Source organism: Rhopilema esculentum, chromosome 12 (assembly GCF_057945365.1).
Source record: "Rhopilema esculentum isolate cy_ngs chromosome 12, ASM5794536v1, whole genome shotgun sequence".
Lineage (NCBI taxonomy): Eukaryota > Metazoa > Cnidaria > Scyphozoa > Rhizostomeae > Rhizostomatidae > Rhopilema > Rhopilema esculentum.
In genome coordinates, this window is record NC_142826.1 from 10,988,843 (window position 1) to 11,016,220 (window position 27,378).

Sequence of the window (27,378 nt, forward strand, 5' to 3'; positions counted from 1 at the left end):
TTAGACCCTGTAGAGAAGCTTAAGCAGAAAGATCATTGTCTGTCCAAAGAAGAATGAATTCATATCTCAGGAACGTGATGATAAACCTTTTAATTTACTGAAAAGTTATGCTCCTAATATTATGCATCTGTTCAGTCTGTATTTTACTTTCATTGCTCAAGAAAGTTTTCATATCCTTAGGTGTTGCTCTTATAATGAAGGGTGTGGTTAAAGGGCCCCTATACCCCTGTGCCCCCACCTTCCAAATGCTTCCTACGCCCCTGTCTGGTACTCAGGGTACTTTCTTGATGATCTTTCACAAAAGTGATGCATTGTGATTTGCAGCCATTGCTAAACTGTTGCAATTTTCCCCATTGCCCACCAGTGCTTGAGAGTGTCGATTTTTTAAATTGTCTAGATCATAGGAGATAGATTTGGAGAAGGTCGCGCACTTATTGTGATGCATTATAAATTGCGAGGATTGACGTTGAGGACTTTAAGATATTTCTTTATGGTAATGCAAAAATCAGGACTCTGTTTCTGAAGAAATTCTATTAAAACATTTGGGGTCCTAGATGCAATTTTTCGTGCTGAAAAAGTGTTTTATCTCTATAAGAAACTGTTACAGAAGAAAAGTTGATGTTGAAGCTGTATGTGGAATTTGAAAGCTATAAGAATTTCTATTGTTTGTCTCTTATTTCATGCCAATCAGCCAGTCACTTTTAGGAAATCACGAAAATTTTTGGTCCTGCTCGTTTCAAAGATCAAATTGCTTCTGTTTTGGTTTTCTGAATGTCTTATACTTGTTTCTTACACTTGGTGCTTTGATTCTTTGATTTTGAAGCTGTCACCAGCCCACCACGTAACCAAAAATTACTCTTAGGAGTTCCCTTTTAGTAATATGAGCATTTTTCTATCGGTAAAATAAATTTTTTGACAGGAAAGGGGTGTATCTATTGATCACTGGTCATGTTCTTGAATTTTGAAGAAATAAAGTTTTTGGCAATGATATCATGTTTTTTTGGTACTTTGTCCGAAGGGAGACGCAGTTCGAAGGAGGGGTGGAATCGAGGCCAGCCTTTCCGCGGCCAGATCAGCGAAGCCCGCGAATATTGTTTTGTTGCCAAACGAAAATGGCGTTCGCAAGTACCGGGCAGAATACAAGCCGGATAATAGCTCTTGTTGACATGGATTGCTTCTACGTGCAGGTAGAGCAAAGAAGAAATCCCGAACTCAAAGGCAAACCATGTGTAGTTGTTCAGTATAAGAAATGGAGAGGTGGTGGGTAAGTCGATTACATAATATATGCAGTAGGCCTTTACACTTCAAAAGCTAGAGATCTAAATTTTTTCTTATGGAAAGCAGGGAGATTTGACATAAAGCAGAAAAAATGCCGGAATTCGTTGAAATGTTTAATCATACCTGTAAAACGTCGTTGTGCGTATGGAAACAGTTATCGAAAAATTGCAAGAAACCTTTTGATAGTGATTGTAATTTTTTAAGTGATTCAAGTGATTTTAAGTGTTAAGTAAGTGTTAATTCGTAATCACCAACAGCAAAAGTTTGTTATGGAGAAAATCAGTTCATTGTCATAATTTTTTGTATATGTATTGGACCTGGAGACTGCAGAGCATGGTAATTCTTGACAAGATCTTGTGTGGCAGTTATGTTCAGGTTCCTCTAAATAAGGCCAAGTTTGAAGAATTTATCATCACTGTCTGACTCTGAAAAATTGGCTGTAGATGGAAATGCTCCTTTTAAATTTGAGGTATTTATCCCTAGCCCTATCAATGATATCCTCCCATTCAACTTTATTCAATAGATGGTGATTTCCAGAAACAATTAAATTATCGTTAAGGGTGTTGTGAAACATAGAGACGTTTCAGTGACTTGAGAAACATGACAAAGTTTTAATTCTGTTCAGTAAAAGTTGAAGAAAAACAGACAAAAATAGCTTTTGCAAATGAAAACAAACAGCAGCCGCCGTTTGACCAACAAATAGCAAAGGACAATTCTTGATATGTTAGTCCAATGAAAATCAGGCCCTGTTCCTATAAATCCGATTTCATAAAAAAACAGGGCTGACTGAGTTTGTTTTTGATTTTTACCATTAATATGAATGAAAACGGATACATTTGACAACAATGTTCAAAGTTGACAACAATGTCAATCGAAAACAGGGTCATTTGAAAATGAATCATTTTAATGGGAACAGCAAAAACAAAGTCATTCAAGTGTGAAGGTCATTTAAGAACTAATTTATTCATCTTCAGTTTCAAAATCAATGAGAACAGCTCCAGAAATCAGGTGCATGCCTGCATGCTCGCACCCTATCATGCGGGCCAGACTGAAAGCCATGAATAGGCAGCCAATAAAATCAGAGTTGACCTTTACAATTGTGTACAGTGGAACTATGCAACTGTTGTTTCAAAAACTTTGCAAAAAAATGCAATAAGACATTATGAACCTTTACAACACACAATCTTTTTTGGAGTTGTGGACCATGTTTAAAACGCAGATGAGCTGTCTTTTAAGGATTACAGAACTTGTATTATAAATTTAAAATATGATAATTATCATGAATTGGCTGAATATTATGATAGGTTGATTTTGGTCTAGACCTAGATAGGACTTCAAATAAGTGTTGCTGATCAGGATATCTGATGAATTTAAGCATGTTTAATACATCTTTCTTAAATTCATGCAAAGTTCAATAAAGAAATGCCATTTTTATAAAGAGTGCTTTGAAGTTCATTAACTTAACTCTGATAACAATGCAAATTATTGTGCAAAAATCGATTGAGATGTCAGAAATTTCCGTAAAAAACCACTAGAGATCTTTTGATTCCTGCTCGGCTTCTTTTAATCTGGGATAAAATTACAAAAAAACTGAAAGGCTGATAAAAGGCAAGCAAGACCTGTTGTCTCATGGCAATCCTAAGAAAGTTGTCAGTTCTGAGTACACTGGGGCTCAATTTGCTGCAATAAGTTCAGAACAATGCAAGAACATGTCCAGCCTAAGATCAAAAATGGAAAAAATACTCTTCCTGATGCTCTGCACCAAAGATTTTCCAAAAATAGAGACTTAGATTCATCCTGGTTACAATGTTCTTCCTGGTTCTTCTTTGTTTTCAAACAGTTGCATCATTTGTTTTCCACTGTCATTGTTAAAATTCAAATCAGAAGGAGACATTATTCACCCAAAATATTGGTCAGCTACAAGATTTTTGAGTACAGTAGATAAAGATAATAACCACATATGTTGATCAAAACAATACAAATAATTATTTCTTTTATTCTCCAAAAAAGACCCAATTGCTATTTTCCCCTTCCAGCTGTTAGTTGTTTTATGATGTATTGTAAGTTAAGTAGAGTTCCAGTGTTTATTTGAATGGATCCAGAAGTTGCAAAGTTGTGAGACACTGGTTTATTTTTACCATTCTTTTGAGCAGGATCATTGCTGTTGGTTATGAGGCAAGGAAATTTGGTGTGACACGTCAAATGAGAGGAGACGATGCAAAGGAAAAGTGCCCTGATGTCAACATTGTCTATGTAAAAGAAACTAGAGGCAAAGCTGATCTGGCTGTTTATAGAGAAGCTGGTGCCGAAGTTATTAAAGTTCTTTCAACATTTTCTGAGTCCCTGGAGAGAGCAAGCATTGATGAAGCTTATATCGATCTTAGCGATGCTGTCAGGAGGTAATACTGCATCATTACAATGCAATTTGGTTTCTGATAAGGTAGCCACAAGATTTTAAAATCATTTCAACAATTTGAATGCCTAAAGAGTATTTATGTGTCATTTAACATTATTTAATCTACGATCCCTAACATGTCTTTACACAAGCTGTTGTCTTATTTACAATTCAATCTGTCATATTTCTTAGGCATCATCAACAAGTAGTCCTTTATTCCAGTTAATAAAGTTAGATTGTTAATGTCTGTATCCCCTTCAGCCCATTAGCACATGCCCACTAAGCAAATAATCTATCTTCGCCTTTCACTAGGCCACTATACAAAAGGATAATTTATGTGTCTAAATTTCCCAAACAGCTGCATACCAAGAAGCTGCGATATTTGTAAAAAGTTTGTTGAAAAGATATTTGTGACTTGCATCAGTACTTAACCGGTGCCACAAGTCACTTTTCGATTATATCTAAATAAACAAATATAATCAATTTTTTCAATTTTTGCCCTAAATGCCCAATTTTTAACAGATTACAGTTGAAATTACAATTACAATTACAGATTACAATTTTTAACATCTCTCCCCACCTCCGCCCCCCTCCCCCTTCACGGATCCATTCCGTTATCGGTGATCCCTTGGTTTATCTTGCTAGAAGCAGACCGGACTCTGCTGATTAAACTGGCACATCTGACTTCTTTTTCTGTGTTGCTGCTGAACTAAATCCATAGACAGTGCTGAGAGGCAAGCCCTTCCTAGCTGATCAAACATCGATTTACCATTCATAAACCCATGCGTATGAATTAACAATTGTTGGCCTAATATGCTTTCTGTTCGTTTCGTTGAATTTCGCCATTCCTTCATAGTCGACGTCATTTACACACGCTTTCCGACCGTACTTACGTGTGCAGGACTTCTGATGAATTTTAAAGCACTCATTATCTGCAAGCTCGCCACAACGCCATATCAACTCGAATCGTTTGTTGAAAATAACTGGATCGTCTTCGAAGAGTTTATATGCACTGACCCTGCCAGGAATTTTTTTGTAAGAAAGGCCTGCATGGTCGTTGTGGAATGTACCACCATTGTAGTAATACGCGGATAGAAACAAATCTTCTGTTCCCGATGACAAGTATTGCGTTTTGTTGTTTTCATCAGTAATAACTCGAAAGCATCCCTCCTGGTGATAAAAATTGCTACTTTCGGTGGTCAACTCAACCAAATAGAGTAAACCCGACTTTCCAGTGGAGCTTGCGAGGGAAATGTAGTCAAATGGTGCCACTTTCACGTCTTCTTTCTTATAAACTTTTAATTTTGCTTCGCGAGGCAGCTCCAGGTCGCCAATAATGACAGGATAATTCCTGACACCGCGAATGTTATACCAGTAATGGCCGTGCTGTTTAGATATAAAACTTATGTATATCGATTTTTGAAATGGGATTCGAAAAGTGTTGTAAATTCCTCCGTTGTTAGCGATATGGCCAATACGCCTTGTCCCCCAAGGAATTTCTGAGTCACTCTCATCTTCGTCCGGCTCAGTTCGTTTGCTGGTATTGTTCTCATCATTGGGCTCAAGACCTTCCTCATCTTCCTCCATATGTACATGCCCGTCATTTGGCGAAAAGCTTCTTTTGCTTGCTAGCTGCTCATGATGCATCGTCTCTTCCACCAAATCGCTAGTTTTGTTCATCATTGTCGCTTTTGCACCTTCCAAAATCTTAGAGGTAGGATAATTTCGTTTGTTGTTTTTCTCACTCGTTTCAGCTTTGTTTTTGTTGCTTTGCGCCTTACTTGTTGAAGCTGCTGCAAAGTCCTTGCCGGGAAATCTATTTTCATCTGGATATCCTATTCCATGTGCTAAATATAAGTTCACTTCAATACTTGGCTTTGAATCTCCATCGATGTAGTAGCGTATAATTGTATCTTGGTTGATGCATCCCTTTCCTGTGAACCACTGCTCTGTGATTACCCCAGGTCCTTTGGTAGACTCATAAAGCGAAACCTCGAGGCCTTCTTCGCACCCACCTTGCTTTACTGAATGAGTAAAACTTTCCATTCCTGGACGCCATTTTACTGAAGCCTTTATTTGTTTTTGACTCAATAAGACAGTGAAAAGAATAAACAGAAGTTTTGCCATTTTCAGTTTGAAATCGTTGATGCTGTCAACGAGATTCTTTTCCTTTTTTTCGGATCGCTGATTACAGAAAGTTTATAAATTTTGTTTGTCGTCTTATATTGTCTGACAGTCACTGTCACTGGTTCCTTAACGCTTCGTTGGATGCATTTTGCTTGTTTCTTCGTTTTAAGCACTCCATATCAAATGAATACCTGTTGAAATCGGTATACCGGTTGGTTTACGCAGCTTGATAAAGAAAAGTAGAGTCCATGAAATGGCTGAAAACCGACCTTTAAAAGTTTTTTGAAATACTATGCCTGTCCTGTTTTTTGAAATACTATGCCTGTCCTGTATTAGAAACAACTTTTCGATGCTAACCAGTATTTGGAAACTGAGAAGGTTTAAACTGACGCGAAGGTTTTGTATCCGTTAATGGAAAATATCTCAGAGCTTTATCAAAACATTTTGAATAACTTGAACGAATCCAACAGAGCTGCTGCTACTATATGTCTATCTCTGCTTGCAATTCAATCCAATTGCCGAATCCCAAAGAGTTGTAACTAAAAGAATTCACAAAATGTTATATTCCATATGATAAGCTAATACAAGGGAATTGCAAGTTTGACTTTATTTGATAAATAATTTGCGGTTGTCTTGTCTTTATCTAAGAAAATAGCATGTTTAAAGGGTTTGGTGGAGTTTGGTTGGAAATAAAGACTTATCATAGCCTTTGATGAAAATTTTAGGCCCGATAAATATTTGTCCCTGTTTGTTTTGTGCAAAAGGTTTTCTTACTTTCAGTAGGGATCCTTTGTAACTCAAAGGCTGGAATTAAGCTTTAGGCGGGGTTGAAAATGCAGTTCAAAGCGTCTATGTTTTACATTGTTTCAAGTTAAAGTACAAAACAGTTATCTGCATTTTCTCTTGCAGAAGTTTTCATCGTTTACTTACTCTGATTAGCAGAGAAAATGCTCTGATACTCAGATCTCATTCAGGTTTGCTCTGATCGCTAAAATGTTTTCCAAATGAAAACTTTGAAAAGATGTAGTTCATTTTCTCATTCTTTTTTGCAATCTAAGTTGGTTGACAGTGCGAGTGAATTTTGCAATCTTTTTAATGAGATAGGGAGAAAAACGGAAGTCATTTCCGGATTTTTCGAAATTAGGTGATGCCAGATAAAAATTTTCGTTGCGAATGATGTCTAAAATGGATCATGAACCACATTTATTTTTTGTCTGTTTCCTTAAATGAATTTTTCTTTTTACATGAAAACCCCGAATCATAGCTCATCTGATGAGTCTCTTTATGTTGCCTTTTTGTGAACGAAACTGTGCATTTTGTTGTTGATTTTGAAGGTACAAAATGAAGTACACACTCGATGAAATTGCCGCAAAACTTCTTGAAACTACGCATATCATTGGTATTTCGACGCAGGAGGACAGAAACAAGGACACTGCGCAGTCAGACGCGCTTGATGTGTTGAAGCAAAAGCTGACTATTGATTCAAATTTGAATCTTGGTGTTGGGGCGATCGTGGCTAATGAAATGAGGGATGCAGTTTTGGAAAGGACCAAATTCACCTGTTCAGCGGGCATTGCCCATAATAAGGTGCAACTCTTTATGTCATTTTTTTCAAGGGCAATCAATTTGCTGGTACATGCAAGCATTTCTATTTCACCATTTGCTATAGCGTCAAATTCAGGATGAAATTCTTTGAATACAAATCTGTTTCCTTTTTTCGATATTGTTTGTTTTCTTCTACAAAGCATAACCTGTAAACTCGATACTGAAATGAAAATTCCTAGTCTCTTTCCTTAACCTACCTTACCTTTTGTTACCATTACCTTGCCTTATCTTACTAATACCTTACCTCACCTTATCTTACCAGTCCCCTTTACCTTACCAATACCGTAAACTTATCTTATCTTGCCTTACCTTACCAATACCTTGTCTTACTAATACCTTACCTCACCTTATCTTACCAGTCCCCTTTACCTTACCAATACCGTAAACTTATCTTATCTTGCCTTACCTTACCAATACCTTATCTTACAAATGCCTTACTTTACCTCATCTTACCTTGTCAATACCTTAGCCCAAAACCATATTTTTCTTGTTCAGATCCTTTATTTATTGATCTTTGTTACACGATTCGACAATTCTGGATTTAGAGAAAAGATTTTTTCAGGCTATACATTGTCCAACAGTACGAAACCTTACTTATTACACCAAATTGTCACCCACCAGCTATGAAGTAGATTGGTAATGGAGAATGCAAAATGGGCGTAGATTGGGCATAGAGCAGTTTTGCCTTGTAGAATTTTGTTGGATATTTAGCAAGGGCTATTGGAAGACGTCTCTGCATTATTTTGCACTCAAAGACCTCTCTCATCTCATGCCTTGATTAACCCATTCAATAGTTTCTTTTGCGGAATTCCTTCGTTTTACTTTGTTGAAGAAAAGCATTTGAGATGTTTTGCTGACTGTCCCAATTTTTGTCATTTCACTTTGCAGCATTTCAATTCAAATTTTCAACTGACCTTCAGACTCACTGTAACAAATTTTGCAGTATAGCAAGTTATCTTTAGCTGACCCAAGCTAACCTACCCATAATCTCGTTAATTCAATTTTTGTCCCTAGATGCTTGCCAAATTGGTAGCTGGGATGCATAAGCCTCAACAGCAAACAGTTGTTTTCTTTGATGATGTACCCAAGCTCTACAAAACAATGAAAATCGGAAAAGTGTATGTATTGCACGATCCTTGTCTTTGTTTGTGCCACTCGCATTCCATAAGAAACATTTCTTACCTTTCATAAGAAGCATTCCAGCCCTATCTGACGATTATAGATCTTCTTGGGATGGAATCATATTTTTCATCTAACCATAAAACCAATTTGCCACAAATCACAATTAAATCCATTGTCACCTTACTGAATTTTTCACCGCCCTAAAATCTTAAAAATTATTGCTGTTGCTCATTTATAATCTTGATTTCAGGCGGCACCTTGGTGGCAAACTTGGCCAACAGATTCAAGAGACATTTCAAATCGAAACGATGTCACAGTTATCTGAAGTTGATATTAGTACGCTGAAGCAACACTTTGGTGATAAAAATGGGTATTTACATAACTTCGTTCTCACTTATATCATTTATTTTGACAGGTTACGCCTTACTTCTCATTTTGCCCACTTTTGTTGCCTGTACATTATGGCATTGTGAGGAGGCATCGTGTATTTCCTTTTATCAACTCAGGTATTCGTTTTACAGGTCATGCAAGTAGAAACTTGTTTTTTATTTCAATGGCTGCATTAGCCATAACCTTTCGCATTGTTTTAGCACAAAATAGTTCATCCCTTTTTATCTTTGCTATTACTTTTTTATTACTATTGCTAATGTAATAATTGCAACATGTCGCAGTTTTGTCTGGCTTTTTCATTGTCATTGTTGTCGTCTTTCATTCAATTTTCGGTTTCTTTTTATTCGATCTCCAGCGATTGGATTTTTTGGTTGGCAAAGGGCATTGATTCTGAGCCAATTCGAAATCGTACCCTTCCACAGTCAGTTGGCTGTTGTAAGAACTTTAGAGGACCAGACATTCTTAACAAAACTTCCAAGGTAATTTGCTTGTCCTTTGTCTGGTTATCTCTTTGAATAAGTTTGTTTTTGTTAGTTGCTTCTTGTAAGGTCAATTTTGGCAACTGTGGCTTTGATAAAAGACTTTGATAAAAACTGCATAGTAGAAAAGTTTAAGCATCGTGGCTTCTTTTCAAGGTATCATTCTGGCTCCACCAGTTGTCGTCGGAGGTCTGCGAAAGGCTAGACCAGGAAATCGAAGTAGTGAGTCGTTTAATCAAATATTCAGCCGCTTTTTCTGAATTTTTGTTCTTGATAGCGCCTTGCTGTAGCCCCTTCATTTACTTAAAATCATTAGGGAATTTTAAAAGTCATTATATATTTTTAAGAATTCAAAATGCAAAAGTTTTATTGCATTTTATACTCAAGTTCAATTCACTTGTCGTTGGCTGCTATAATATTCAAAATACCTAGGTTCTCGGCACCCTAACCAAGATAATAGATCCTATTTCCTTTAAGTTTGAAATGTATCTACATCAAACATGTATTTGATTAAGAAATGAAGGGTTTGATTTGACTTGTTTCACTTCTTTCGCCGTTTCAGAACAACAGGGTTGCAACTCACATGATTGTCAACTTTAAGAACCCTGGAAAAGCGTCAATGTCAAGGTCGTGCAGAATCAACAAAGTCGATGCAGAGCAAATCAAAACTGACGCCCTGCGCATGATACGAGAATTCAACAGAAGTGACAGCTCTGACAAATGGTCAGTGAATTCAACCTATAAAACGATTTCGCCTTGCAAAGCGGGGCAGTGTTTTCTAATTTTAATGAGAGATAATTTTATATTATGGTTTTGAAATTTTTTAGGGATCCTCCTATTGTTCTTCTTGGAATTTCAACAAGCAAATTTGAAGAATACGAGAGCAGTGGCAGTAAGTCAATGAAGGACTTTCTTGTAAAGAATTCGGTAAAGTCCAGTTCTCTTGCAACATCCCTTGATTCTCTTCAAAATTCTAGCTCCCTGTTTAGGGACACGAAATTGAATACTAACAGAACTGAAAACAAACCTCTTGGTTTAAAGCGGTTTTTTGTCAGCTCAAAAAACAATAAACTGAATGAATCGTCGAGTTGCAAGGACATTCAACAGATGGAACTTGGGAAGGAAGAAGACTTGACAACTAGTTCTTTAAAAGGGAAGGAAGAAACAGACAATAATTTTGAAAGTCACGAAGCTGTTAGGACTCACAAAAATTCATCTTCTTGTAGCATTGAAAATGCTTCGTTATTAGTGGGATGCAACGAAGACAAAGTGTTTTCTAAGCATACCACTTCTTGGGATGACACAAGTTTTGGTGTCGACAGCATTCAACGAGAAGCGAACCATGAGGAACCGCCTGTGGATAGGAATGCTGCCTCGCAGAGTGTTTCAACTTCGCCATCTTTTGCGAAAACGAGTTGTGGGCTCAAAGCTGACGATTTTGCAATTTGTAGTAAGTGTGGCAAACGAGTGTTGCACTGGGAACTGCCCGAACATAACGACTTCCATTTTGCACAAGATTTGCAACATGATATAAACAAAACCGTTAATTCATCTCAGAGATCAGACTCAAAGTCTTCGCCTCCAAGGAAAAAAGTTAAACCTAATTCTTCTTTGATCAATCATTTCTTTAAACCCAAATGATTGTAAAGCAATTAGTTTGAACGATTAGTTTTCTGATATCTTAATAACGTCAATCATGCCCATTTGTGGCTGTATTTTGCGAATATTGATATTCGTCATTACTTTGAAAATATATTAATTCAAAATCTCGAGCAGCCTGTCCAAACTTTTCAAAAGTAATATATATTTTGTATTTTGTCTTGATTTAACTTGTAGACATTTCCCACCGAGAGCACAGCTTTACGCAATCAATAGCAGAGAACTTGATTTTAACGCTTGCAGAACAGCAAGTTCCTGCCCTGCAGATTACGTATCAAGGCTCAGAAGTTTCAGCTCAACTGAACATAATTAAGAAAACCCTAGGTTCGTATGTGCAGATATCCGTATATACTCGTACACGCACGCAATCGGTCGTTGGCGATTGCAAATTAGCACACTGAGTTGCAATGCCCACATGGAACGTTAGAACCGTTCTTTCCTTATTCATTAAGACACACCAAAAGTTCAATGCCAACATGAAATGTTAGAACCGTTCTTTCCTTATTCGATAAGACACACCAAAAGTTGGAAGATCGTCATGAAACGTTTGTGCAATTACACTTCCTCTCTGAAAGCAATCATTTCTTAAGAAACTTAGAAACCCGAATGAATTGTCACGACAAATAATTGAACGGTTAGGAATAAACGATATTTTTAGAACACGGATCGATCGAAAAGCGACTGTTTCAACCTGCCCCATTTGTAAATAACTATTTGACTAGAATGATAATGATGATGATATAATCAACGCATTTATTGTAGACGTAGTAACCACTCTTAGCTAGCGGCTCATTCAAGCCTACTTTAAAGAGAAATTTAGCTAAATTGCAATTACAATTGTAACCTTACCATAAAACTAAAAATCTTTAAATTCAAAATTGGATGCAACTTCAAGTATTTTTTTTATTATTGTATAAACCCAAGTTGTTCAATATAAGATTTACGCTAGTAACAGATTCAATCACAAACGCGTTGTCTGAGATTTTTGTATCTTGTTGGTATTTCCTTGCTCATATAATTTGTCCAGTCCGATTCAATGAGTGCTTCTCTCCCAAATATGGGATTTCTACCGAACCTGGTGTTGTATATTAAATATGTACATTGCGTTAAACTATTCACAAAGTTTCTCGTGCTGGTGGATTTTTGAAGTATTTGATAAATTTTTCCTCAAAGTGTGTTTAGTGAAATGTATATGGACATTCCCGAGCCCCACCTATGGTACCGCTGTTTTTGTGGGGATGCTGTTGGTTGACCAAGCTGTAGACCCTACAAACACTGTAAACTCGAGCGGCTAGAATCGTAGCGTTTTTCCTTTACTTTCCCATTCTCCTTCGCAATTCCTTTTCCCCGGCCTTCATACTTTAACTCTCTGAGGCTCTGATACCAAGGGTACTAGAATTACAATAAATAGTAAGTTTATATTGGCCTACTGTTAGAGAAACTACTACTACCATGTATAAATCATTAAATGGTCTCCTGCCTGTCCATTTTTTAATTTGTTTCTCAAAATATTTGACTTGGATTAAAAGAAAACAGAGAAATTCTGAAAATGATCTTTCGCTGCCTATTTAGTGGGCATTGCTCTCACTAATTTTCCAAGGGCAATATTTTGACCCCAGCATCTATTTTCTACATGTAAATTAGCAATCTTAATTGAAATGTCAGTTAACATAATGGTTTGCTAAACCCATTAAAAGTGTTCCAGTCTCAGGACTCATACCATGTCGTTACTGGCGTTATGAAAGTCTCGTTTATTTCAGACAGCATTTTCAGTGTTGCAACATGTACTATAAAGGGGATTTTTTCTTGCAGTCATAATCTTTATCCAAAGGGTGTCTTCAAGTATTTAGAAGGACATAGATTCCAATTTTGTCCCCGCTTTCTGCAAGTTTCTTTTCATTTAAGTGAATTTTGCACGAGATGTGACGGACCAGGACCAATTTTATTAATTTTAGCAATTTTATCTGTGCATTTTGATGATAATTAAGCCACGACATTTATTTTCCGATCAGATTAACAAATATCTTTACAATTGTTGAAGCTTGCGAAAAATGACGTAAAAATTTGCCGGGTTCCATCACCGAATAATTTTCCTGTTTATCACTGGACAGACCCTTGTGTCCTACATTTCCCATCGTTTTGAACGACAAGAAGCCTCTGCGTGGGAGTTTGCCTCCAATCGTTTCTCTCCGATAAACAACAACAGGGTGAAAGGCCAGAAGAGCGAAAGGCAAAGACCGACTTTGTCTTGCGACCAGGATACTCAAATGTTTACCAAGAAAGCACCAAAAAACGTCGTTTGTGAAACGATCTTGGAAATAAACGATAACACTGGGTACGTTATAACCCTAACACATTCAAATAATGGTTTTATGTGATGTTTGATTTTTTTGCTCGGCACACACAAAGTATAGCTAAGTCATGTCTTGCTCATGGTCATAGAACAGCATTTTAATACAGTAGCACTTTAGAAGAAGACATATAGACGAACTGAAGAAAGTTTCCACCAAAAAAAGGTTGCAGTTAATGACCACCTTGAAATTTTCAATCTTTGATGTTACTTATCTTTTAAGCATAAAGGAATCTGCCTATGGTAGCACGGCGAGAATATTCCGTTTGCTTCATCTCAAGTGTAGCGATTCATCTTATCTGGATTGCAAAAAAGTAGTTGCTTTTTAGTGCATATTTATGTTATATGTTTGTAAGTAAATTGGTTTATAAAAAAGGTATTAACTAAAGAAATGCAAACCTTGGCAGATGTGACCTTACCATACGATTATAAGGAAAAGGCAACAACTATTTCATTTGGTCTTTTGTCAGATTTTATCCCAAACTCAAATCACTTTTGTGTACAAAAATTGGGAGCCAGAAAAGGCTGTCTTTTTTAGACTAATGAAATTGGAGAAGGCATTTGTTGAATTCAGAAGAATTTAAGGGAGGTATGTTTCAAGGGAACTTTTGCAAGAGACCTTTAACAAGTATGGAGAAGATTGATGAATTTTTTTTCTTTAGTTTTTTTCAGCAAATAGGTAGGATGCAGAGATATATTTGCAGTGGATCATCTTTTTTGTTATTGCTGCATATCTGCATTAGTGCTAGAAAAGGGGTCAAGGGGTTCAAGCCTCCTCTGCTGATGTTCTGTTTATTTCTACTAAACTCTTTGTTTTTTTACTAGGGAAAGTAGATAAAGTTAAAACATGTAAGACCTTGCAATTTTTGGTCATCATTTTGTTTTATGGGATACATTCTTTATTGATGTCTCTGGTTCTGGCCAGTGCAGAAAACAGGGTTGCAGTTACACTGCATCAACAGTAATCATCAAGATATCTCACTGTTTGTTTGTTTGTTAGTTTGTTTGTTTGTTTGTTTGCTTGTTTTTTTTTTGTTTGTCCAAGTGAATGGCAATTTTTTACCCTGCTTGGTGGGAAGGTGCTGTCGGCTTTCAAAAAAACAACATTTTTTCAGACACCACAAAAGAAGGTCAAGGGTCATTTTTCTAGTTAAGAAAAATAAGAGGCTCAAAGCATGAGCCTTGTGGGAACCAAATGTCACTTTATTTGCATGTCTGCACTTTATCCTGATTGCATTTCTTCCTATTTATAAGGTATGATACTAGAGAATGATAGATCTTTTCATAAAAGTTTGCTTTGATTTTTCACAAAGTCTTTTGTAGTTTGCAGGATCAAAAGGATTCTTTTAGTTTATTAAAGTTAGCCCTTCTTAGTCCCCAATAGTCAACCTACTCTACCAGGCATCACTGCTTTTTTATGCAAGCAGAAATAGTGCAGAGTGATTTTTTCTTTCTGTAAACTTTTTGCAAATTAATACCCAAGTACTGGTCCAGCTGATAGAAAACAATCTTTTCAACAATACTAGATATCGAGGGCGAAAATATATTGGGCAAACATTTGATTCTCCTGTTTTTTCTCTGCCCTTGAGAATTGAAACAAATCTGGAAGTTATCTAGCTATCAGATAACACACTGGCCTGGTGCATTAAAAAACAAAAACAAATACTTGTCTATGAAATTTTACATTATAGATCTATCAAAGCTCTTTTCTACTTTGCGATTGTTAACTATATCTCTTTACTCTATTTCTGACATCCAGAAAACAGATGGCTCCACGCCTAGATTTCTTCTAATCTGGATTCAGCTTTTACCCCTCAGCAAGCATAGGACTGGAACTATCAAGTAGCTTATCTGCTGTCAGAAGGATTTAAGCTAAGAAAATGTCAACTTATGAGCATGAAATGTCGCTTCCTCGTCTTCCTGTGCCCCCACTGAGACAGACCATCAATAAATATTTGTTATCAGTGCAGCCACTTTTGAACCAACGCGAATTCCAGGCAACGCAAAATGCAGCTGAGAAGTTTTTGCAACCTGGAGGCATTGGAAAAACTCTGCAAAAGGGTTTGGTAAGAAGATCAAAGCAAGTTGAAAACTGGCTGAAGGAATGGCATGATGATGAGTCATACTTTAGACCAGATACTCCTGTTATTTTCAATGCAAGTCCTGGTATTGCCTTTCCTAAACAAACCTTCAGTTCAAATCTTGACTATTTAAGGTGAGTTTTCAGTAATGAAAAATATTTGTTTTACACCTGCTGTAATTTATCTGGCACCCCTTGTACACCAGTGATAGGCAACCTACGGCCTGTGGGCGAAGTCCGGTCCGTAAGCAAATTTCTCGTTCCCCTTGTTCCTTCAAAATCGCATATTCAAGGGGTAAAAAATTCTTACAGAAATTGTATCTTGTTGAAAATATTTATTTCTTTGCCATCAAAAATGTTGACACCTCCAGAAACATCTCCAGAAGCACCTCCAGAAAAATCTCCAATAGTTTTTTAGAAGATGAATTTCATCGACCATAGGGTTGGTACAACAATGGGCTTATAGAGACAGTGTTGTAGGGCTTTTCTAGTAGCTTTAAGCCTGCCTTTTGCAAGCATTCTAATAAGGCACAGTGCAAGCTGTTAAGTTTTTTTAATTGAATTTTTCAAGGTTCTTTTTTTTGAAACAGTTACCAAGGGAGGTTTCTTTCTTCAATGTTCTATGATGGATGTGGAAGTCAAAGAAATATAGACACGACGATCGACTATCGTCCTGAGTTGATATGCAGTGATAGTTTGACGCAGAAACAACCCCTTTCTAGCCTGACCAACTCTTCCTGGGTGAACAAATTTTGCCTCTAATTAAAAAAGGTTACCCGACTCTGCTCTTCACTATCAAATGTCACTGGTACATAATTTCCGCACCCTATTGTTGAATCGAAATTCCCTAGTGAGAGCAGTTTTTCCTATCAATCTTGCTACACTTCATGGATTTCTCTATCTTTTGCCAAATCTTAAAGCATACTGAGAGCTTTGAAGTAAATTGTATGTCTAACAATCTTGTTTTACTTGGAATTGTTAAAAATCTTGGAAATTTTTTTTTTATAGTACAAAAGCTTTATTCGTTGTGAATCAATCTTTGTACCGCTTTTTCGACTGCTACGCTAAAGGTTAAAGTAGCGAATTACAGGTTGCTGTCATTCACCGCTTGTTGTCTGTAAAATGAACTCAATATACAACATATGTAGACCAATTACCATAAAGTCAATGATAATACATTACTTTCATCAATGAGGTCAAACATTACATTGTCAGTTCAAAGTTTTGTTGCAGTTTTATTTCTCATTTGCCTTAATGATTCGTTTTACGAAGCAGCAATAGAGAAGTTTCAAGTAACCATTTTCTGCTTCACAACAGGTATGCCGCTACAGCAGTAAAAGCTGTTCTTGAATTCAAATCGTTAATCGACTAGTAAGTACAATTTTCACAGTCTTGCATTCACGTCTCGAAATGTATCTATTTGATATGCGCGATAACCATAATGATACCAAAAGAAACAATTATTTCTCCAATAAAAACTCCTTGTTCTAACCTCAGCTAAAACGACTTGTCGACAACTGGAACTTCCTATCGTTCTTCTCTGTTCTAACTCACTCACTATTGCTCTCCCCTTACTCTTGTAGCGCTCCTCCACATACCTATACAATTATTCTACAAAAACAAACAGTGGTGTTATCTGACCCCCATCCTATTTTCTCTGTCGTTACCTTGTTAACACCAGCCATAATTTGACATCGACTATATAAACACCAGCCTTAATTGCAACAGCTGTTAAAATTGCATTTGTTTTAAGGACTGTTGCACCTCTGTCATTTTTTTAAAGAATTTGTCGCAATGCTCTTGTTTCCTATTTAAGCGAAGGTCTCCAAACTGATATTTCACGCTCCCGGCCGACAGCAATGGATCAATACGGCAAGATTTTGTCCAGCTGCCGAGTTCCACACCCAAGGAAAGACTACCTCGTTACGAGTCGAGGGATGAATTCGAGACATATCATTGTAATGAACATGTGCAATGAACAGGTTATTCCTTTTTACACTTTAGAATCAGTTTCAATACAGTTAAATATTATTGATACAAATCAGTAAAACTTTGTGCAAGTGTATTGCTATTGTTTAATCCCCATATTTGATAGGAATACTTATAATAGAAGCTCTGGTATGTTCCTTTGAAATTTTTTAATTCCAAACTTTGAGCGGGATGTTGCTAGAATCTAGTGTTTTCTGTTTTCGTTGCAATTGAATAAAAATTAAGCATCTATACTTTAACGAAACTTGAAGCTTGCCACTTGGAAGGTTTTATTTCGCACACAGTTGAAAAGAACCATTTCACCCAGATTTCCTAACATAGATTATGAGTTATCCTATGATAAGAATATTAAATACTGAAAGTGCCTCATTGCATAAATAATATAACAGACTTGGTTTCAAAGCTTATGTTCTTATGTTAACATTTTTCCTGTTTCACTGAACGGTTCTCTAGTAAATGCTTACAAAAAAGGAGATCATGATTTCTCTTGTAGGCCTTTGAAGTAGATGCTTATAGAAAAGGTGAAATTATAAGTGTATCGGAAATATTGAAGCAGCTAAGAGAAGTGGTCGCGATGAAAGAGGCCGAAGCAAAGCCACATTGCATCGGTGCACTTACGACCACATGCAGACGACTTTGGGGGCAAACGTTTAACAAGCTCCAGCAAGGTTATTATAGTCCTTCTCTACGAATAGACCTTGAATCATTTATCAACACAAAAATTGTTTTATCATAAAAGCAGGAAATTTCGTAATGAGTAATCTTATTAGATATTCTAACATGTCCTGCCGTATTTATTAATCTATGAATGGCAGTAGACGATTGACCTTGCTCGAGTGCGGCTTATCTTGCAGAAATGACATGGCATCCATTTATGGTAGCGAATAAAGTTGTTCTTTATCATTATTTGTGTTCCTATATGCTCCTCCTAATCAATAAATCTGCTAAAACCTTTTAAAGTGACAGTTTTATGAAACTGTCTATATGTTATGCAATCCAATGTTCTTAACTCTTAGATCCTGTCAACCGAAAAAGTTTGGAAAGGATAATTCAGTCAGTGTTTGTATTGTGTCTTGACAAGCCGAATCGGATTGTACAACGTGAAATATCTGAAGGAGAAGATATTGTCAGGTCAGTTTCGATAAACCAGATGCTTCATGGGTGTGGAACCGAGAACAACTCGTGTAACAGATGGTGTGATAAGGTTTTCCAGGTAGAACCCTTTTCTCTGTGTCTACTTTAATTGGCCCTCGGGGATCAGTGATTTTTTTTTTCTCCCAATTGAAAGCTCTTAACATTTCCTCTAAAAACCAATTGAAACACTGTGTTTGTGGGCGCGGCATTTCAAATTATTTTAATGTCTTTAGCAACAGTTGCTCTGTCTGGCTGATCGTATTGTGTAAAAACGTTTTGAAGGCTAAGTTAGGTAAAGTAAAATAACTTTTTTGTTTTAACGTTCGATCAATGAGACGAAACTAAGGAAATAAATTGCGTCTCCCTAAGCGGTTCAAAAGACGATGCCTGTTTGTTATTTAAATTCGGGAGGTTCCAAACTTCAAGAACACACCATAGCATTATAGTGTCTCGGTGGATTACAGTTAATATACAATAAGATAATATTTTCCTAATGACCTTGAATAATAATGATTCTGTCAAATTTTTCAAGTCAAAATACTTTGAAGTATTCGAGTGCTATATTTCTGCTTAATTCCAAAATCTTCTATACCATCAGCTGATAATTTCTGAAGATGGTCACGTTGGCTGCTGCTATGAGCATTCCGCCGCAGAGGCACCTCCTGTCCAGCGTCTGTGTGATTACATCATCAAGAAGTGGTATGTCTCAGGTGCTTTGTGAATCGTCGTGAGAATTTCAAATTAATGATCAAGTTAATCATTTTACTGGATAGAACATTAAAAAATGCCTCCAACTGTGCAAAATCAGTTGAATTGCTACACATCGACTGATACAGGGCTGTAGCTACTGTTGTACTTTGAGAGGAAGGTAGCTACTATTGCAAATTTGCCTGCCTGTTTAAAACCTCAATCATTGCTCAAACCAACATGCGGAGATTGAAATGAGCCAATAATGAAAACGTGATTAATCTCAGAACCCTTATCAATTTGTCAAAACGAAGCCAATTAAGCACGCTATTTTACTACGAGCATAAGACGATCACAATATTTCTGATCGAGTGCATAACTTGTTGATACTTTGGTCGATTACTTAGCGCTTCATTCACTGATGAACATTGCAAGAATTGTCAGTTATTGGTAGCTGCCATTAGTTAATATGTAGAAGAAGTCTTCCCCTTTCTCATTGCTGTCCTCTTCTTGTATTATTCAAATAAATCGTTGGATGTGAAAGTATGTTAGCGACAATACTCTATTCTATTAACTCGCATGGCAACGAAAAGTAACAAAAATCTAACATAGAAACATAATTTTCATATACATAGGAAGTGGTAGTACGAGCTAAGATGCCTGTTTGTCGTTGCATCGATTTGTGTAATTGCTTCTTTTCATTGGAAGCAATCAGATGTCTCAATTGGCTGTCCATTTGACCTTTCAGCGCTGTCCAAAATGCTTCTGACCTCGTTCAAGCCATGCAGGCTCCACAACAAAAGTCTGCGATACAACTGCAATGACGGTTAAGCGATGAAATCAAAGAGAAGATTGCATTTGCAAAACAAAGCTTAGATCGGTTTGTGAATTGTTTCATCAGATTTGATAATTTTTCTTACTGTGATATTCTACTCCAAGTTGATAACAATAAAATGCTCTTCAGGCAAGTTCCAATTCCAGTAGGAATTACGCAGCAATATACTGCAACAACGGGAGCTTTTGCAACTATTCTTTTAGAAACTGTTTGCTATAACAACACAATTTCAGTTGTGACGTAAGCCAAGCCGAGATCTTTGCGACTTTGAAACACAGAAAGACAGGCAATCAGCCACACACGGAAACTTCTTTTAAGCCTAAATGCTTGCCTTAACTTATGATATCAGCTGCAAATGTCAAATTTCAGGCTGGTTGCAGATGCTGACATGCAATTCATACGATACAATGGCTTTGGCAAGAACATCCCAAAGGCTAACAAACTAAGCCCAGACGCCTGCATTCAGTTGGGGCTTCAGGTTGCCTTCTTCAGGTATGTATTATCCTTTTGGTTGTATTACACAGATATATCATGCAATTCGACACTGGAAAGAATGTCAATCAAAACGGGTTCAGAGATGCAGGCTCAACAGGTTTTATCCAACCAGCCGGTTACGATACTTATTCAACTAACGTTCTACCGGTGGAGGGATGCTTTTTACTGGAAACTAAAAGTCAAGACGACTGAGTACTTGTGGTAGTTATGTTCGTCACGGACATGGAGTTTTAACTATTCAAGGCATCGTTGCACAAATGTTTTGCATTTTACTGGAAACTGATATTTTGCAAAACGAAATTTATTTGGATGCTGTTTCAAGGACTTTAGAAATGGCTACTAGCTGATCAAGGTTAGCAAACATAATTGACAATTTGACTATTTTTATTACAGATTACACGGACATATCCCACCGACCTACGAAACTGCCTCCACAAAGTGGTTTAGGCTTGGTAGAACAGAGACAATACGAACAGCCTCGATCGCTTCCAAGGCTTTCTGTGAGTCCATGGCAATGCCAAATCTTCCGGTATTAAACTTTCTTTTATTATACAAAATGTTCTCTTGATTACTTGACTTTTGTTTCGATAACAGAGGAAAATGAAAAAAAATATCTGCTTTTTGATATATCTGAAGGAACGTTTTGGAAAAATGTTGGCACTAGTAGAATATATAAAGTGTGATACTATGGGAGGTAGTATTTACGCGGAAGAGCATATATTCCTATGCACGGAATTCTTTAGCCTTCTCTTCATGATGATGGTTGTCTTGTTGTTTCTTTTATTACGTGTGTAGTGTTTCGTGTGTTGTTTATGTGTTTTATTTGTTTTCCGCAGCTATCTAATTGTCTTATTAATAAAAATTCCTGTTTTCCGGTCTTTCGTTTAATGCGTGATGCGGTATAGGTAGAGTTGTACGTTGCCTTATGATCGTATTAAGCGTGAAATTCGGAGTAGCAACCAAGACTCCGTTCATAATACAGAAAGAAGAACAAAACACTTTGGTTCGGTTCTTGTTTCGGCACGATTTTCTTTGCGTCTACACTGTAGCAAAAAGGAACGGAACCAAATCTTACCCGTTTACACTTGAGTAAAAAAAACGGAACTTTCACGCGACGCATGCGCAGTGACTCGGCAATGACATCTGACATTATAAGAAAGCCTCGCCCGAACCCTAAATTAAGCCCCGTTTTCAATCATAACCAAAAAGTTCCGTTCCTGACCGTTTGCACTAGAGAAAACAAGCACGATTTGGGAACGGAACCAAAGAGTTTCACATTTTAGCGAAACAAAAAAGGACGGAACCATCCCCAAACTTGCACGGAACCAAGATGCCTATTGTAAACGCAAGGCCTATCGTTGTGTTTTCAGGCACAGAACCAAAGAGTTCCAATTTTTTGTAGAGTAAACGGGGTCTTAGAACTATCCTGTTCTATAATTGAAAAGTGCACTTGTCTATCTAGTTTATTTCGTAAAATCTTTATGTTCAGCTACAAGTTTTATACCTTTGCAATCATTTCTTATTTACTAATATTCTAATCGAAATTTTAAACATATATTTATACCACTGGGTTTATACCATATTATGTTATCTTATTTTGCAATAATGTAAATATGGTCGTACATAAAGTTATTGATTCTTATTTCAGGTACATGAAAAAAGGAATTTGTTTGTCAAAACAGCGAAAGATCATACAAAGTACACCCTTGAGGTAAGTTTTGTTAGCCATCTTGACTTTAGTTTACTCGAAACAAGACACATTGCTTTATGAATATTTAAAAAGTTTTGTCTTGCCCTTTACTTTCTCTTTACAACTTCCTGGTTTATGACTGTGCAACCCCAAACTGAAACTCAGATATTTAATCGTATTTGTTGCTAGGCAATGAGCGGACAAGGCGTGGATCGCCATCTTCTTGGCCTCAAATGTTTGTGCATTGAAGAGGGTTACCGTCTGCCCGAGCTGTTTCTCGACAAAGGCTACCAATACAGCATGTACCACGAGTTAGCGACTAGTCAAGTAGGTCAAGTTTAATCTCTATCCAAACGGTCATCAAAGGTTGAATTCCTCTATTCATTCTTTATAATTAATTCTTTATCAAAGTAAATTCTCTACGTTTACTGAGGAAATATTTTTGGTCGGTAGATGCGAAATTTTCAAACAAAATTCTGAATAATTTTGATGCATTAATTCTTTGCAAAAAGAGTCTGATAATGTAAGAGTATATACAGGCTTTGCTTTTTTATGAACGACATTTTGTTTCAGAACCAATTATAGCCTGAAAAGTATAAGGTTTTATTTTGAATGAGTTGTCCTTTAGACAGCGTGGAAGAAACGTGCCCTTATACAATGAGAACCAGAACATTTGTGGTGCCATGTTAACATGTTTGTCCCCTGTCTTTTTCTTGTGCCTGCAGGCATCTCTGTCCTTGAGTTATCTATCGTTATGAGACACCCCCATTTAAAGTGCACCTTTTAGATAAAAACAGAACGTAAGAATCGTTAGCCCTGATATTTCCAAAAATAGACTTAAAACAACATCCAAGAATAATCTTTTGGAAAAGCCCAGTCTTTTTGATTGGCTGCGCAAGCCAACCCTGATTGGAATAATCCTTGTCATTCTTCCACTTCAAATCATTACTTTGATCAAAATAAGTTTGGGTGCTTTTCCACTGAACGTGAACCTTGATTATAATACCTAAGTTATTTGTTTTAAGGTGCCATCGCAATTTGATTGTGTGACTTGTTATGGACCGTCAGTTCCAGATGGCTATGGAGTTTGCTACAATCCGTTAGAGAGTCACATCAGCTTTGCAGTGAGCACCTTAAGGTCACAATCGGCGACCAGCACCGCACGTTTTGCAGAGGCTCTAAAGAAGAGTTTTGATGATATTGGAAACATTCTTTTAAGTCCGAGATTTTGAGAAAGTGGGTTTAATTGAACAATTCTCGGGTAATTATTTAAGTTAAGATAAAACCTTGTTTTAAATCGTAATAACATTCACACTGACAAGAGGCAGGCTTTTGTCGTTTTGTTTCAGCAAGTAAAACAATGTTCTATAAAATGTCTTATTAATTTTTCCTTCTCAACATTGATGTCATTACTATCATAAAATATTTATCATTTCTTTAATGCACTATCAAATGTTAACTCTACTTTTGAACTGGTCTTTCTTTAATAAATTTCGTTTCTAGATATGTAAAAAAGGGAAAAAAACAACTTGACTAAATTCGAAAACAGTGGATATGGACCGATCGGCTTGATTTGTTTTATATTTGATATCATCGACGTAATGGTATCAATCTATACGAGAATATTCAAAGTTTCTAACTTATCTCTCTGATGTGACATGGCCATTTCAGAGTAAGCAAAGCTCTTTGATAATCAAACCTACAAGCTTACAGCTTTCACATAATCAGCCTAAACGTCTGTTCATGTGAGAAGAGTTGTCCCACTGAGATGGGAAAGCCCACTGAGGTGAGATCTAATCGATAAACTGACTTGTATGAAGAAATAACATTACGTTCATATGAGAGGTTAACTATCCAACTTGAGTGAGATCTAGCTGTCGTGCCAGTGGGATCTCACTGAGGTGGGATAAAGATCTCCCATATGAACACGTTCCTAGGTTAGGTGGGATGAATCTGTCAGTATTGCGCAAGCGCGAATTAGCAGGATTTCCAATTCAACATGGCTGCTAGCATATCTGGACACGAAGAACCAAAGAAAAAGAATTTTCGATGGTCAACCGCCATGTTTGAAAATCTAATTACATGCTTTATAAAACGAAGATGGAGTACCAACATTTAGATTTTGATGCTGATATGCCTGCCCAAATTAAGGCCGTGAGGGAGGAAATGGCGAGACTACAAAACAAACGGAGAGTTTGGTCCAGTTGGGCTATCTGATCCCACAAAACCCATCGCAGAGATGTCTGTCGAAGAAAAAACACACATTTTCACAACGAGACTGGCCCACCTCGGCGGGATAAAATGCCCATATGAACGTAACCTGATAATCAGCTGGCCTCGGTGGCAGGGGCGTAACTTGGCCAATAGTTTTGGGGGGGGGGGTGAAAAGGGTTTCTGCCCTGCAAAAATGAGTGGTGCCCTGCAGACCTCGTAGCAACGGTTTGTCTATAGGTTACTAGTGAAAGCTTTACCAGTGTACACTGGTCTTTACCAAGGACAAACTTCTAAGCAATAAAAACAAACTTGGAACTTCATTGCCTATGAAATTTCTATTTCTCTACGTGAGCGTAAATTGTTTTTTTATATTCACTTCATTTAATGTTGGTTTGCAAAATTAAGCTAATAAACAGCTAATTGGGGGGGGGGGGGTACATGATGTAGACAGCGCAACGAAATTTAGCCCAGTGGGGCTAAGAGTCGAGTTTAGTGAGGTAGGAGGACCCACCATGGTTGGGTCCGACGTGAAGAAAATTTTTGAAATTATACCTTGTAAAAGGGCTAAAAAGCATCTTTCAGACAAAAATTTAGCAAAATACTATTATGCTAAAAGAACTGATTGTTTATTGAAAATATTATTGTTTATTGGGAAAACTAGGGAGGGGGATGTCATGCTAAAACTCTAGTGTTAGACGTTGGGGAAGGAAAGAAACGGCAACCTTTCGTTTCAGATTGCACGTAGTTGTGAATGACAGAGGAAAATGTTGTTTTGATTGGGAGAATTTTTTTTCCTGAACAGAAAAGTGCAGTTTCTTGTATCAAGAAGGCCATGTTTACACATCCAAAATTAAAACATTGCAATGATACAGAAAATGATTTACTGAATTAATGCAAATTAGAGAAAAATAATAAAAATATACGTGAAAAAGTTAGCAATTAGATGAAACAAAATCGGTATCTTAACGATTTATTATGTTTTTTAGTTCATGCACTGTTAAAAAGTAATAGAAAAGATGATAAAAAAATTCCTATCTCGACCAAAGCGAGGGACTTCAGCCCCTTATCCCCCCCCCCCCCCAGTGACGCCGTGCTTGTCATGAAAATAATTTACAACTTAAATTAATTTGCATGACTCAACCTTGCCCTCATAAACATATGCATCAATCATTGCATCCATTGGCTATGACTTTCGGTAAGAAATGTTTTCGCTTTGCAAATAACGGAGCTTTTCCTTACATACCTGTTCCGTTCTCTAAAATGCAATGTCAGGAAGGGAGGTCCATAACAAATACGATATTTCCATTTCAAAATTCCTAAACGGCTCTTTACGAACTTCAGAGGTGGCATTTCTGCGTGGCAATAAAGCTCTTCTTGGCGCCCTGCGAAATCTTCGATTGCCCTGCGAAATCGACTATTTTTTGGATTGGGGGGGTGTCACACCCCCCCCACACCCCCCCGGTAGTTTCGCCCCTGCTCGGTGGGATATCCCTCTTCAGTGGGATAACTCACCTCATATGAACAGGCACTAAAGTGCTATTTTTGCAATACAGTCCAACAATTGGCATTCTGTTAATTGCCTGACTGCCATATTGTATTTCGTTTTTGCTGTTGTTGCTCATCTTTGGCTAAGTCATGAAAAAAGCAAAGAGTTTGTGACGAAAATCGGAGGCATATAGTTACGTGTTTGTTCCATGAGTAGGATAACATAGTTGAAGCTGGCCGATATTTCAACAAAATGAGATCTATTTTGCCTAGGTTCAAAAATCCTCGTCATGAAATATGGAACCACATACTCTTTTGCTGCTTCACTTTTGTTTCCGGCCTTTCTTGTTACTCTCATGTGTGACTATCTAAATAAGTTATTCTTATTCTGTGAGCTGAGCAGCGCAACAGCGGCATCTTCTTACCTTACTGGGGCATGCTTTGTCCTCCTTTGAGCAGATTTCAAGCCTTTTTACAGCAGATTAAGTTTCCACCATTGGAATTGATTTAGTCAACCGAAATTTGCCAACGTTAAAGCTAGCTTGAAGAAAATTATGGTCTGATTTTATACGAATTCCATTAAAAAAAATGATCACAAAGAATGAAAAGATAAGAAATGAAAAAAATTACATCAAGGTATTTGAAGTGTGCTTAAGGAAAAAATAGTATTTTCTCTCTCGCAACTGTTAGATTTTGGTTAAATAAATTTTATGGGTTTTTCTTCTACCGATTCAAAAAACCTTTTCGCCTTGCCTTAACAATTTTGTGCAATAAATGCAAGTTACACGTACTCGAATGAAAAAAGACAGTTCTGGAAATAAAGGATTTGTAAAGCATTAACCTTTGTTGTACAAGCTTGACAATTGAAGATGGGTGGATAGGCCGTTTTAGAACTGCTTACTGAGGGGCAAATCACTTCCGAAAATTTTTACGAGATTATTAATCAAAAGATCTCTCGCCCTATAATTTTAGCCGGCATTCCAGCATAAGACAGGGTTTCTATCGTGCAATTCCCCTAAACACAAACTGATACATTATGTTATGGTTTTGACCATAGGCATAGACTTGCAATTTTTCAGGGGGGGGGGGGGGGCTCAAAAAATTAATGACAATTCCTAATGGCAGCTGCTGATGTCACCGGATAGAAAGTTTTTCCGTGCATTTTTCATTATCGAGGAAGAAAAAACACACAAATGAAATAATTGAAAGTTTATTTTTAAATCATAATCAGTTTTTTAAGGTTGAGATTATCAGTTCTATTTAGGCACCCAAAATGTTCTCTTTCTCGCGGCATTTCTTGATATGAAGGTGTCAACAAGTTCATCAATTGACAGATCTTATCACAAATTTGTCCATAGCTATTA

General features: G+C 37.0%; 3 protein-coding genes across 6 annotated transcripts; 2 read left to right on the forward strand and 1 right to left on the reverse strand.

The window, feature by feature from the left end:
- The first annotated feature begins 1,034 nt into the window (after positions 1-1,034).
- Positions 1,035-12,899, forward strand: LOC135681331 (DNA polymerase eta). Of its 2 annotated transcripts, none has more exons than XM_089111735.1 (9): positions 1,035-1,264; positions 3,432-3,677; positions 7,135-7,387; positions 8,420-8,523; positions 8,778-8,897; positions 9,273-9,396; positions 9,553-9,618; positions 9,959-10,119; positions 11,233-12,899. In XM_089111735.1, coding segments are annotated over exons 1-9 (1,227 nt in total). In that variant the 5' UTR covers positions 1,035-1,112; the 3' UTR covers positions 11,234-12,899. The 2 variants fall into 2 exon arrangements, with proteins under 2 accessions (XP_088967861.1, XP_065051823.2); XM_065195751.2 differs by having other exon boundaries at positions 1,036-1,264; positions 10,224-12,895.
- LOC135681334 (uncharacterized) lies at positions 3,654-5,875 on the reverse strand. Its single transcript, XM_065195758.2, has one exon. It carries the CDS (start codon positions 5,798-5,800, stop codon positions 4,439-4,441), a length of 1,362 nt encoding a protein of 453 aa, XP_065051830.2. The 5' UTR covers positions 5,801-5,875; the 3' UTR covers positions 3,654-4,438.
- A 155-nt stretch (positions 12,900-13,054) lies between the features above and the next one.
- LOC135681333 (carnitine O-acetyltransferase) lies at positions 13,055-23,779 on the forward strand. Of its 3 annotated transcripts, XM_089111796.1 has the most exons (12): positions 13,055-13,390; positions 15,165-15,620; positions 16,803-16,856; positions 17,302-17,467; positions 17,968-18,142; positions 18,491-18,687; positions 19,207-19,307; positions 20,500-20,622; positions 21,019-21,154; positions 22,274-22,336; positions 22,505-22,642; positions 23,341-23,779. In XM_089111796.1, the coding sequence occupies exons 2-12, from the start codon at positions 15,286-15,288 to the stop codon at positions 23,545-23,547; spliced, it is 1,695 nt and encodes a 564-aa protein (XP_088967922.1). In that variant the 5' UTR covers positions 13,055-13,390; positions 15,165-15,285; the 3' UTR covers positions 23,548-23,779. The 3 variants fall into 3 exon arrangements, with proteins under 3 accessions (XP_088967922.1, XP_065051829.2, XP_088967923.1); XM_065195757.2 differs by having other exon boundaries at positions 13,055-15,620; XM_089111797.1 differs by lacking the exon at positions 15,165-15,620.
- The last annotated feature ends 3,599 nt before the right edge of the window (positions 23,780-27,378 follow it).